Source organism: Vulpes lagopus, chromosome 6 (genome assembly GCF_018345385.1).
Source record: "Vulpes lagopus strain Blue_001 chromosome 6, ASM1834538v1, whole genome shotgun sequence".
In the NCBI taxonomy this organism is placed as follows: Eukaryota; Metazoa; Chordata; class Mammalia; order Carnivora; family Canidae; genus Vulpes; species Vulpes lagopus.
In genome coordinates this window covers 108,937,655-108,951,528 of record NC_054829.1, presented here as the reverse complement: position 1 = coordinate 108,951,528, position 13,874 = coordinate 108,937,655, and the positions used below count along the sequence as shown (strand labels likewise).

The following is a 13,874-nucleotide window of genomic DNA, read 5'->3' as shown; positions in this document are numbered from 1 at the left end:
TTTTTGTTTGTTTGTTTGTTTTTAGATTTTTATTTTTCAGTAGTCTCTACATTCAACAGGGGGCTTGAACTTACAACACTGATATTAAGAGTCACATGCTCTACTGATTGAGCCAAACAGGTGCCGCCCATCCTCCTAAGGAGGCACAAGTACAAACAATTTGTACACAATATTAAGCTTAGATAAAAATATGGTATAGACTTTAAATTTAATATAGAATAGAGAAAGCTTAAATTCAAAACAAAGAACAACTCAATTTCAATTATACACATATTAAAACATTCACTGAACATTCCAAACTGTGCTAAGAACCAAGTCTACATTTCAAGGTATCCACATAAAAGCCTAGTAATGTTGTTAGAGAATTACAATGACTTCTAATTTTCTCTGCATTTTTTACGATTTTTATTAAAAATAAGCCAAATTTGATGTTCTGGACTCTAAAAGAATATGGGGAGAGTGAGGAAGGAGCCATCAAACAATAATGTTGGCTTTAGGAGTCTTCCAAGAAACACACCATTACTCTGCTTTCTATCATTATAAAATGATTCCTACTAATTGCCTCTAGTATCAATTTCTGATTGCCTAAGACTCATAAGCTGGCGTAGTCAGTTTATCCTCTGAGCAACCACAAGGTTTGGTTCCTTTTACAATTTATTGTATTTATGTTCTCTGCTTATCTTCCCAGCAAGGTTTATCACAAGCAAGAATCAAATCCTATTCACCTCTGTAACCTCTACACTTAATATGGTACCTAGCACAAGAAAAAGGATATTTCAATAATGTTTGTACAGTGAGTGAGCTAATGAATGGCATGTACCATACAAAGGTATATAGGAGTCTGCTTAATTCATCCAGTTATTCTACATTTGTCCATAAATGTAGTCAGTGCTTGGACAAATCAGGTACAAATATGTCTATCTCTTAGCCTTTGAAAACACAAGCGGGAAACGTTCACTATCTGAGGCTAAAGCTGGTTAACATTAACACATATAAGAGGAAAGTAGATCCTGAGACAAGCACTTAATCTAAAAGGGCTTTTCTCAGTCTGGAATCCCTTGATATGTTCTTAAGGATCTCAGGATTCTCTGAGAGTGTTTTATTTGACATTTTCATTTCAGTGCCAATCTAAAAATAAAAACTAATAGAAGTATATTCTGGATCATCTGGATAATCACATTTAATTAAATATCATCTAGTAATTTCTTGACCATGCTTATGACTGTCAATTCATGCCACGTGATCACTGCAGGAACACCCAAATTTTAATGCAGTATTTTTCAAACTGAAGTATATGGATGTATTCTCAGTGTTCCAAAAAAAAAAAAAAAAATCTCCCCTCTACTTAGAAGAAATACTGCCTCAACAGGTGGTTTGTAAACATAACTGTTAAAACCTGGATCTTTCCATCTAGAAAGCAGAATAGATGTTTAAGGAGGCATTACCAGAACTTTCCTCAGTATTACACAGAATTATAAGTTATCTGAAAGAAACAGTGACAGTCCTGATTAAGTTGGAAGGAATAAACTTGTTAGAACTTTCCCCAAACCTGTCCATCCAGCTACTCTAGTTTGAGTGAAATCATCTATTATGGCCATACAGCTTAATTAAACTCTACCTAACTGCAACTGTCAGAGTGATACTTTGGTCTCCTGAGTGTGCACAATACAATGGGTTTTCACATGTATAATTTGAGCCCCTGGTAGTCTCCCTTTTTGGTAAAGAAGAATGTTGAGATTATGAAGTATGCAGCACAGTGATAAGCATATGCAATAAAAGTTACTATTATTTGATATCTTAGGTATTAAATGGGATACTTCTGAAATGCCAGTCCTGGGTCTCAGTCCCTTCCAACACAGTGCTCTTTTTCACTAAATAGCACTGAAGCTTAAATTCTAGTTCATAAACATTCCTTGTCATGGGTCATATAAGTCTGTGCTAGCCTCCCTTTCCCTTAAGTTTAATGTTAGCCATATTTATAATGGTATATTTTATGAACTTCTTTTTAAATCCCTTAATTTTCCTGTGCTGCTAATGTTTCAAGTTCCTATTTTATGAGGTTTGCATTCCTTTCTGCATATTGCTAAATCTTTAGTTGTGAATGCAAATGGTTAATAATCATCTAGTGCCTCTTTAGAGACACACAAAAATCTCACTAAAAGGTGTTGTTAAAAGGGCTGTAGAGTATATGTATAAAAAGGAATATTACTCAGCCATAAAAAAGAATGAGATCTTGCCACTTGGAAAAACATGGATGGACCTAGAGATTATTATGCCAACTGAAGTAAGGCAGAGAAAGACAGAGATGAGTTCACCTATATGTGGAATCTAAAAAACCAACCCAAACAGAAACAGACTTATAAATAAAGAGAACAAATTGGTGGTTGCCAGAGTAAAAAGAAGTAGAGGAATGGGATGGAGAAGTATGAATTTCCAGTTGTAAAATAAATAAGTCATGAAATGAAAAATACAGCATAGGTAATATTGGCAATAATATTGTAAGAACATCATATGGTTACAGCTGGTACCTACACTTATCATGGTGGGAATTGCTTAGCGTATAGAATTGTCGAATCACCATATTATACACCTGAAAGTAACAAAAATCTTTGTATGTCTGTTATTTTTCAATACTCTTTTTTTTTTTGAGTGCCTAAGTGGCCCAGTTAGTTGAGCATCCAATTCCTGGTTTTGGCTCATGTCATGATCTCAGGGTTGTGAGAGTTGCTTTGGATAAGAAAATATATTCTCAACTCCCTAATAAATTGTATCTTTCTCTCCCTACTTCTTTCCTCTGCCTCCCATGGGCACGACTCATTCCTCAAAGAAACATCATGCCATAAATTCTCTAAAAAATCTCTTTCTCAAACCTTCTTCTTTCAGCCCAGCAAAGACTTTGCATACCACTACAAGGTATCATTTTAGACTGTCCCCACTGGTCACAGTGCCCTGCGCAAAGAACTTTCTTTTTTCATTGATGTTGTCTTTTTGGGGGAGGGGGGTGGTAGAAAGGGGGAGCTAGCCGTTGCCTGCTCCAAGGTGTACCCTTATGAGCTTTTGTATCTGCATTTTGAACTCTTTCATCCTACCCTGAAGACCTTTCATTTCTGAAGGAAGAGGCAGGAGAGAAACTGAGTACAGGACTAAAAAGAATTGCCTACATCAAATTGTACACATGTACACATTCATTTATAGATGGGTAGGTCCTGACCATACCCAGCTCAGCAGACAACCACTTCCTAAGAACGGACTGCTACATTCTCTTCCATACACCTATTTCCTTCATTTCTAAGCATTTTGAAAAAGTTACCATATGAAAATAAGTTCTTTTTTTATTCCCCCTGCTTCTTATTCTAGAAGACAAAACGCCTTAAAAGACTAACAATGATAAGATTTAGTTTACTCCTTTATAATCATCAACACACACACACACACACACACACATACACACACACACAGGGAGAAATCCATGTGGGTAGGAAGGGGTGGGGAAGGACTGGGAAACTTCTACAGAAGGAGGAAAAGACTATGGTGTAAGCAAAGAAAGAGAGTGTTAGACTAAGAGTTCACAAAATTTCAGCTCCTGCAAAGGTGCTGGGATGATTTTTAATGGCATAAAGAAAATAACTGAGCAGAAAAATGATTAGGCAGGAATAGCCTCTACATCGTATCTCACACACCACCTGCATTTGCTCGAAGTACACCCCTGAAGAGCTGTATTGAACACACATGTGGATTAAGATCTCCCCTCCATTGACCTTGGTAGAAGTCAAGGTGGGACTCCAGAACTCTATAGGCTCCTGGCTAGATTCTCCACATACCCTGCCCACTATATCTCTCCCCAGATGACCTCCAAATCTCACCATCACGCTCTTGTTGTGACCATGTAGACTAAACTCATGCTTTTTATTCCTGTATGTGCCAGTCACCAGGTCAGTCCCCATCCCTCCAAATGCAACCCCTGTGTGCCTCTCTATATCACCTTTCCTGACTCCATCTCTGATCTCTTCTCATTTCCTGACCCTCTTGCACTGAGTCCTCTAGAATACATGAATGTAGTTATTAGCAACATTTCTGCATCCTAAATTTTTTCTCTGAACATTTCTCTTAACCTTTTCACTCTAAATATAACCCACAGTCACTACTTCCCTGAAGTCAACTCAAGTGATAGATATTTATCCCCTCACTTAACCACTGAATTTGGTGGAGCTGTGCCAATGCTCTTTACTGCTCATTGTTCTTCCAAACTACTTTCCTCCTCCTTTTGCATACATCTGCAGATATCATCAGTCTGTATCTTCTAGTCCACTTCCCTCATCCTGGAGGATTTTAGCTACTAGTTCACTGCTGCTTTCTCCAACATTTTTGAAGGTGATTTTTCCCAAACTCCAGACTTCTCTGCCAAGGATTTTTTTCCTTTTCTCTACATCATCTCCTCACATCCATGGTCACACTCCAGACCTTGTCATTTTCAATAATATAACTTCTCTCAGAACTCAAATACAAACATTGACCCTTTGAGCACAACTTACTCTCTTGCCAATCTACTGATCCATTTCAAACAATCCTTCTACACCTTACACCTAGAGTCTGTTCACCTTTTCACAGTGCCTGTTTCTCTCCTTGCTCAGTGGAACTACATTCCATGCATAATCTTTAAAATCATTTTATTCATCCCCTTATATACATCCTCAGTCTGCTTGTCTTTCTCTGTCCATACTACATATGCTTAGCTAAGCCACAGTCCTGGTTGTATATAACACTCCATCTGAGTCCATGCCTGAGCATGGCCGCAGAACCCACATCCACGCTAGCTGCTCATGATCCTTGAGTAGGCTCCTTGGCAGTCACACTCTGCTACCCTTACTCTCTCTCTCACTCCCCTTGATGATTGTTTCCTACCTTCTCTCTCTTCTCCGTTAATGAATCTTCAACCCTCATTATTCTCCTGGTGAGTTCAACCTTCATCCCTAACTCCACTCTTTTGCTCTTATCTTACATTAAATCCATAAAAAAAAAAAATCCGTCAGCTCTATCTTCAAAATATATCCAGAATCCAACTCTCCTGCCTGTTGCCTGGGTCTAGAACATTTCATCTCTTACCTAAAGTATTACAAAAGCATCCCCTCCTCTGTCTTTTCTCCTCTTCAATCTGAGGGTTACTATTTAAACTTAAGTCAGCTTATGTCACTTCTCTGCTAAAAATCCTCTAATCACTTCTCTTCTCTCTCGGAGTTAAAGCCAAAGTTCTTAAAATAGCCTATGAGGTCTTACATGACCTGGTGCCACTGATGGCTCTCTCCGACCTCTACTTCTCTTCCTCTGATCTCCTACTACTCCAGCTACACTGGCCTACTTGCTGGACCTTGAGTACACCAGGCATGCTCCCTCCTTGAAGCTTTCTCACTTATCAAGCCTTCTTCTCAAATATATTTCCTCCAAATAGTGCAGGGCTTCGTTGGTCAAAATTTTCAGGCATTTTTTTGAGTATCCTATCTAAAATGACACACTCCTTCCCTTCTGCTCCCTCTGCCTGTCCCTTGCTATATTTTTCTCCTTATCATTTATTACCTTATCTCCTTCACATATTTTATTTTATTTTTTTGCTTGGTAATTATCTCTTTCTTGTCACTTTGTAGATTATAAGCTCTATGAGAGTAGGGGTTTTGTCTCTGTTTTCATTGCACCTAGAACAGTACCTACCATACATTAAACACACATTACATGTATGAATAAGGAGATGAACAAATGCCTGAGTTCCAAATGGCAGAAAGAATGTGATTATACTGTGATTATAATATCCGAGATGAATTAGGGAGGGTGGAGGGGCTACCTCGGACTTATATATTAAAATCCATGTCTTTCATAGGAAAAGAACGTTCAAGAGAATTCCCAGAATATGAATTGTGTTGTTTCCATCTAAACTACTGTAGCAGTGTACTTAAGACAGTCACAGAAATACTTTGCACGAAGCTACCCTTGGCATTTTTTAAATGAAATAAGAGTTGCACTTCAAATATCTTCACAAAGCTGTGAGACAAAACTTTTTAGAGTTATGAACAAGTCGTTGATGAAAAGTCTCTACTGGAATTACTTTGCACTGAACAACCATCAACATTAAAACTGAAAATTCTAAGTGCTTGAAATACTATGCAGGCATCATTCAAATCCAACCTGAATTGCCACTACTCAGTGTAGAACAAAGACCAGTATTAATGCACTGAAGAGAAGTAGAGAATAATACAGAATCCAGATCCAGACAGATGCACCACCTTTTGCTTCTTCTAAATGAGAGGCCAAATAATAAAAATGTAACAATATTTGAAGTTATATTTGTGCCTCATTGAACTGGTTAGGAAACTGGAGATAGATCATTCCAAATCCCATTAATTCCAGGAGTTCAATCCTCAAGTATTCATCTTCATTGCCTTTATAAATGCCCAAGCTTATATAATTGGTTTTGGTATTTTTAAAGAGAGGTCCAAACTGGATAGACCAAATGACATTGGTAAAAAAGATTTTAGTTGCAGAAAAAAAATTTAGTTTCATTTAACTCAGATAAAAGAAACTCTTACCAAATTGCTACTAAATGTAATCTTTCCTATTTGATGACACAAGCGATGAGAATAACCTTTTTACTGTCTATAAGAACCAGCACCACTTTCACTAAAGCTTAGGTCTAGAATCAATATAAAAAGCGCATATTATTATAAAAGGGGTTATCCTTTGCTACTATTTACTGAATGCATATTTTCCTAAGCATTTTGCCACATCTCATTTAATTATGATGACAATCCTATGACTCCAGTGTTGTTATGATCACTATTTTACAGTTGAAGAAACGGAGCCCTGGAAAAACTGAATGCCTAGAGTCACATAGCTGGAAAATGGATAAAATGAGAATTTTGATTCTAGCACCCACATTTTTAAGGTGATTTCCAAAAATGCTCTGTGGTCTGAGTCATAACTATGTGAGCATATGAGAAAGTCATTGTTGGGTGTACCTTCTTGTTGGTAAAGGCCTGGTATTTTAGGAATATTGATATTATTTTGAAAGAAGTGCTTTTGACCTTGTCTCCTGTTTCTGAGAAAGGAAGCACAGGATTTAACTGATAATTTTGGACCTTTACACCTCAGTAGAAAAGGGTAAGACCAAAAGAGCAGGACACATTGAAAACTGTTAACATTCAGTGTCATATATAGGTGTATGTCCAATAAATGACATGTGATATACTTTATTTTGAAGTCACTGCAGTGAAACTAATAAATTTTATGCACAGTAAAAGTACTTGAATCTTCTTAGCCTTTTCCTGATTTTATCTGGCTATAAATTTTTTATGAAAAGGTTATAGAGTCTATTTTTAATGTCGGATGTTTACCTTGTTTATAACATTATTAGTGTGTACAATTACTGAAATAAGAAAAGCATTAAACATATATGAGTTTCAGATAGGGAGCAAATGCTGATTTATTCTCTATTCTGAGTATACAAGAGATAATAAATAAATTACTAGGTTCATCTTTTAAAGAAAACAAGAGATTTGTATCCATTTGGAAAAGAAAAATGAAAATTTGACATTTGTTTTTGGTTGTCTAAGAAAATTGTATTGTGACAAAATTATGAATTTTTCTCATATCCTTTAAATGATTAAAATCCAAATTGTACTATGGATTAAATTTCAAAATTTTCATGGTAGTTATGAGACAAATTTTAAAAGAAAAAAATTTTCATCCAAATTTCAGTTTAAGGAATCTTAGAACGCCAACACATGCGATATTTTTGGAAAGTTGGTACAGTCCAGATTGCCTTTCATTGAGAAATATAGCAGGGTACAGAAAGTCCTGGTTTCTATGTTACATGTCATGATGCTCCCCAGAAATCCAGGTTTACTAGCAAATTAATGGACACATTTTCTTCTCTTCCTTCATATGCCTTATTAGCTTTGAGCTTTTACATATTTAGATAAAATGATATTTTGGCTAAAGACTTGCCTCTTTTGCCTTCCTTGGTTTTTGGAAATTATTTTCTGTTCTATATTTTATTTGAGTTTTAGTAGTAATCCTGGTAGTGGTGCTCTTTGACTTAAAAGTTCTTTTAACTATGGAGCACCTAGGTGGCTCAGTTGTTTGGTGGCCGGCCCTTGTTTTTGGCTCAGGTCTAGATCTCATGGATCATGAAATAGAGCCCAGCATCAGGCTCTGCACTCAGCAGGGAGTCTGCTTGAGGATTCTCTCCCTCTGCCTCTCCCCTACTAGCATTCTCTCTCTCTCTCTCTCTCTCTCAAATAAATAAATAAATAAACTTCAAAAAATAAAAAAATAAAAATATTTAAACTACTATTATGTTAATTTAAGGATGAATAAAGTTCTTTCTACATTACCAATGGTAGATTTAAAAAAGATTTGAGGGATGCCTGAGTGGCTCAGTGGTTGGGCGTCTGCCTTTCAGTTCAGGGCATGATCCCGGGATCTGGGATCGAGTCCCACATTGAGCTCCTTGCAGGGATCCTGCTTTCCCTCTGCCTGTGTCTCTGCCTCTCTCTCTGTGTGTCTCTCATGAATAAATAAATAAAATATTTAAGAAAAAGATTTGAGATTCAAGATAAAGGAAACTACACTGTATGCTCTGAAAGGAAGATCCCAATATTTCAGGAACATGTCCTGCAGTAGAAAACCCTTGTACATGGGAGATAGAGAGAACTGTGTGGCTGTAAGAACATCACTTAACCACTTGTGGGTTCTGTTTCTGCATTATAAATTTCAGCAAATGCCTACTTTATAACATTTGTCTCTTCTGATGAAGCATCACATGTAAAGCCTCCAGCAGAAAGCCTGATACACAGTGGCTAGTTAACATTAGTCACTTTATCTCTCTAACTTCTATTTACTGTTCATTCTTGAATAATGATAAAGACCAACACCAGACAATACTTACTTTATACCTAGTAAATTCAGGTGATTGAGCAGACTCTATCTCATATGTTGTATGAAGTCCAATTTTAATTTTTCTGATTCTTGGTAAATTATATATTGTAAATTGGTAATTGCAGTAAAAAAAGTATACCTTAAAAATTCCTTTCCATAATTTCATAATTTAATTTACTTTGCAATAGTGATATAAGATTAAATATAGGGATCCCTGCGTGGCACAGCGGTTTAGCGCCTGCCTTTGGCCCAGGGCACGATCCTGGAGACCCAGGATCGAATCCCACGTCGGGCTCCCAGTGCATGGAGCCTGCTTCTCCCTCTGCCTATGTCTCTGCCTCTCTCTCTCTCTCTGTGACTATCATAAATAAATAAAAATTAAAAAAAAAAAAAAGATTAAATATATTATTATTATCTTGCTTTAGAGATTAGAAAAGTGTCACTATCTGAACTGAAATGACTTGATAAAAGTGGAGATAGAATGTAACTTTCAGTCTCTGGGCTCCCAAGTTTTGTGTGGTTCCATGACACCATGTTACCTTTTTACAAAAATAAACCTTTGTCCCATTTATAGCAACATGTTAGTGGACAGTTAGCCACTATAAGCAAAATATGTTAGGCATTAAAAACTTTTTGAGGTAACTCAAGAAGTTAGGTTGGTCTATGAAGCAGATAAGAACTGATTATTTGCTGCTGAAAAATCATTTTTCTAAAAAAAATACCCCAAGATTGTTCATACAATTAATGTATCTGTTATAACTTTGGGTTGAGTGCACTTGGTTTGACTGTAGTTAACTACATTTTTCCCTGGGTTGCTTTTTTGACATTATGTATGATAATTTTACCTAAATGAACTTATAGTTTCATTGCTTATTCTCTAGAATTTTGAAAATTTAGAAACTTAATGACTTGGTATTAAAATTTGGGACTGTACTTCATATACTTCAAAATACCTAAGGCACTATGCTAAACTTAAAGTATTTCTTACTCAATCTCATAGGCATTTTTGGAAGAAGTTCATATATCTATATGGGAATGTAGATGTTCTTCTTTTAGAGTAACTAATGTACCTAAAGTTCAAGTTATTTGTTCTAAAGAATATGAAAAACATATCAAATAAAAAGACTCATAATGGAAAACAAGATGGATAAATAAAAGAATATAGATGCAGAATATGAAAATCTTACATGTTTGGATAAAGGCATGTGGCCTTATTCCACAGGTCAGTGTCAGTATGTAAGGTCTGTTTGGTTTTATCTTACCTACAAACTAAAAAGCTAAACTCTACTCTTTCATGATGCTGATAGAAGATATGAGTCTCCTGGGTCAGAGACAAAGGACTTCATAATTCATAGCAAAAGCTGCTGCTGAGTGTCAACATGCTGCTTGTGTCATTTCCCTGTGCTTCCTTTCCAATACCATAGAAGTGACTGACACACAGGACCAACGACAGATGCCTGCACACACTATGGGTTATGTTAAAGAAGGGGAACTGATGTGGGGGATTCACAGCTTTTAATAAGAAAACGCAAGCCTACTTTTTATCTGGAGAGGGGGTGGTACCTAGAGTTGCTTACTGCAAGCGCACCCTAAGAAATGGCCCAGATAAAGAGCATTCAATGTCTTTTATTCTTGTCATACTCAAAAGAATAGTGGAGATGCTCAGAGCAACAGCAGTTGTTTTTCCCAACAGCAAGTGACTCTCACTATTTTTAAAAAGATTTATTTATTTGAGAGAGAGAGAGAGCATGCACAAACGAGGAAGGGGAGAAGAGGCAGAGACAGAGAGGGAGAAGCAAACTCCCCACTGAGCAGGGAGCCTGATGTGGGCTCAATCCTCGAACCCTGGAATCATGACCTGAGCCGAAGGCTCAGGCTTAACTGACTTAGCCACCCAGATGCCTGGATTCTCACTGGTTTTAAATGCCAAGAAATGCATTCCTCTAAAGGATAAGAAATATTGCCATCAGTGACAATGCTTTCTACACTGGTAATTCTCATGAGGAGCAAGGGAAATCTTGAAATCTTCACAAAATGCTCCAGGTGATTTTGGTACAACCATCTGGCAGGAGGTGGGGGTGGGGGGGGACACCATAATCATATTTTTCCTTTAGAAAGGTAACTCAAGGCATTGTATGGAGATTAACCAGATTGGACAAGATGAGGACAGAACCTAATTAAGGAGGCTATATAACAACCATAGTAAGTGACTACGAGGTGATTCAATTAATGCAAATATGGATGTAGTAGACAGACCAAGAAAGGAGTGCTATACTGGAGCAGGGAGAGATAATAGGAGGAGAATTGTTAGAATTGACATTCATGAGGAAATCAGCACACAGAAGTTTGAGATATCAAGTCTACTTTTTGAAAAGCTGTATTTTAAAGATTTACTAATTTTAGGGGATCATAGATCTTAATATATACCAGGATAGGAAGAGGCATTCTATAGACAATTTAGAATCCAACAATGAAATTTACTTTTTGTTAACTTAAAATTAGCCAAGACTATTCACTTCCCAGTTAGCTCTATCAAACACACACACACACACACACACACACACACACACACACACGAGTGCACCAACATTTAGAGCACTATAGTGAACACTGAAGTCTACTAGACACTTTATTCATGACATAAAATCTTAGTCAAAAATAAAACAAAAAATCTCAACAGTCCATGGGACCAAATAATATCCAAGATGTATAATAATGTCTAAGGTACTTATCAAATGAATGTGATTAATGGATAATCCAAACACTTCATTTAAGCTAAGAATTTCAAATTCTTCTCATTCTAATCCATATTTTAAAACTAATTAGGGGGAAAGGGGGAAATATTTTTTTATTTTATTCTGTCATTTCTCTTTTTTTAAGATTTTATTTATTTATCTATTCATTTCAGAGAGAGAGAGAACAAGCAGGGGAAGCAGCAGAGGGAGAAGCAGGTTCCCTGCTGAGCAGGGAGCCTGACACAGGGCTCAATCCCAGGACCCTAGTCTCATGACCTGAGACAAAGGCAGATGCTTAACCAACTGAACCACCCAGGTGCTCCCTGTCAGTCCTTTCCGAAAGAGAGAGAGAGAAAGAGAGAGAGAGAGAGAGAGAGAGAGTGGATAAGTGGGGGCAGGGGAAAGAAGCAGAGGGAGGGGAGAGAATCTTAAGCAGTCTCTACGCTGAGGGTAAAGCCTGATGCAGGGCTCCATATCACCACCCTGAGATCATGACCTGACCTGAAATCAAGAGGCAGACGCTTAACCAGCTGAGTCACCCACACGCCCCTTTTCTCTTATTTCTTTATCTCAAATTTTAACTATCAGTTATCCATGAGTAAAAGGCATATGGAAGAGAAGAAAAGAAACCAGAGTCTGGATAACTAGTTGATGATAAGTGAGAAATGAAACATCATTCCTGGTCAGTATCCCAGCTAAGAGCAGCCCAGATCATTTCATAGACAAAATGGACATCCGGCTGTTAATTTTGATCTATCTACTTTGCTGCAATATTAGGTTTAGATACAATGTTTGAGGCCTCACAAGTTGGTAAAGGGATGAAAATGGACATTCATAAGTCTAAATCACTGATATTTTAGTAAATTCAATAGACAAAAAATAGCCTTAGGCTCTTGGAATACATCTACAGACAATGAGTGCTGCCTCATTGTGTATGGAGCCATGCTCTTACCTGATTGCAAGTGTTGATGTCTATGCCCCCTTTCAGGTATTCCACTACTTTGTCCAGGTTGCCTGCTCTGGCAGCACGGAGGAAGCTTGCATTGCTGTCCGACTATGAGGAAAAAAAAGAAAAAGAAAAGAAAAGGCCTTCAGCGAATTATGGATAAAATAAAGACACATCAAAGACAGAAAGACAAAAAATGTTTACACTGCAAATCAGAAAAGCCTTTATTGCAAAATACCTCAATATTGAGTTTAAAACACTGAATAATAATTCCCAGGACAAGGTAGCAACTTCATCATATTTTTAGAGAGTTGTTTAAAGTCAATGGGAGGTATGTTCTGCTATATTGAAGAGTACAAAAGAACTATTAAAATAAAAATTGTTACTGCTTTATTATAAATCTTTTGCCACATTTGAGGATGAATTTATGCTACTTCCAAATCCACTGTTAACCATTCATTTTAGCTTCAAGGTGCTCATGACCTTATAGCAAGCCTAATGTCAAGCCAAAAAAAGGAACCAGAAAAGTAAAAGAAATTAAAGGGACTGGGTTTCTTTTTTTCTTTTCCTTTGCTGTTTGGTTTTCAAAAGAGTCTGAGAGAGAATGCTGAGTATGGGTCACTTGGCAGTCATCTGTCCTCTTTACAAGGGAAAAGGAGAAAGCTCTGAGGATGCTTTGAGGAAAGAGGATAACACTAGTTGGCAGGTGTGGACTCAGCCAATGCAAATTTTGTGATCCCAGTGATTTTGGGAAAACAAGATTAAACTTAACCCAGCTGACACAATACCAGACTAAAATCCCTTGGTAAAGATAAACATTCATCACGGGGCTGCTTTTTAACTCCTCTTCTTCCCCCAGTGTCTCTCAACATCAGATCCTGGAAGAAACAGCTGAATTTCCCCCCACAGAACATCCAAAGCAGAGCTGCTCCAAAGGTGAAGCTACAGTCACCCAGCCACCCTAGCTTGCTTGTAAAACCTGACTTTTGAAAATTAACCCAATAATGATGATAAACTTTGTGAGGTACCAGAACAACTTGTGCAATTTTATAATTCTTGTGGTATCGTATCTGACTAAAGAGAACGTGGTAACATGAAAAGGGAAGTGAGACACAGTTGTGACAGCTCATAATCCAGCACTCTCCCTGGTAGGCTACACTGCCTCTCTTCCTCAAAGAGTATGTTTGGCAGGGGCTCTTGGCACACTCTTTCAAGACCTATTTATTACAACTGGTGATGATGTACAGAGATAGAAATGGAAGTATTTT

At 37.2% G+C, this 13,874-nt stretch overlaps 1 protein-coding gene across 50 annotated transcripts in view; it reads right to left on the bottom strand.

The window, feature by feature from the left end:
- ANK2 (ankyrin 2) overlaps positions 1-13,874 on the bottom strand; it is a 259,972-nt gene that overhangs the window by 184,630 nt on the left and 61,468 nt on the right. For all 50 annotated transcript variants that reach the window (XM_041759873.1, XM_041759879.1, XM_041759904.1 and 47 more), the window contains exon 2: positions 12,613-12,714. In XM_041759873.1, coding sequence (XP_041615807.1) covers positions 12,613-12,714 — 102 coding nt within the window. The remainder of the gene's footprint in view (positions 1-12,612; positions 12,715-13,874) is intronic.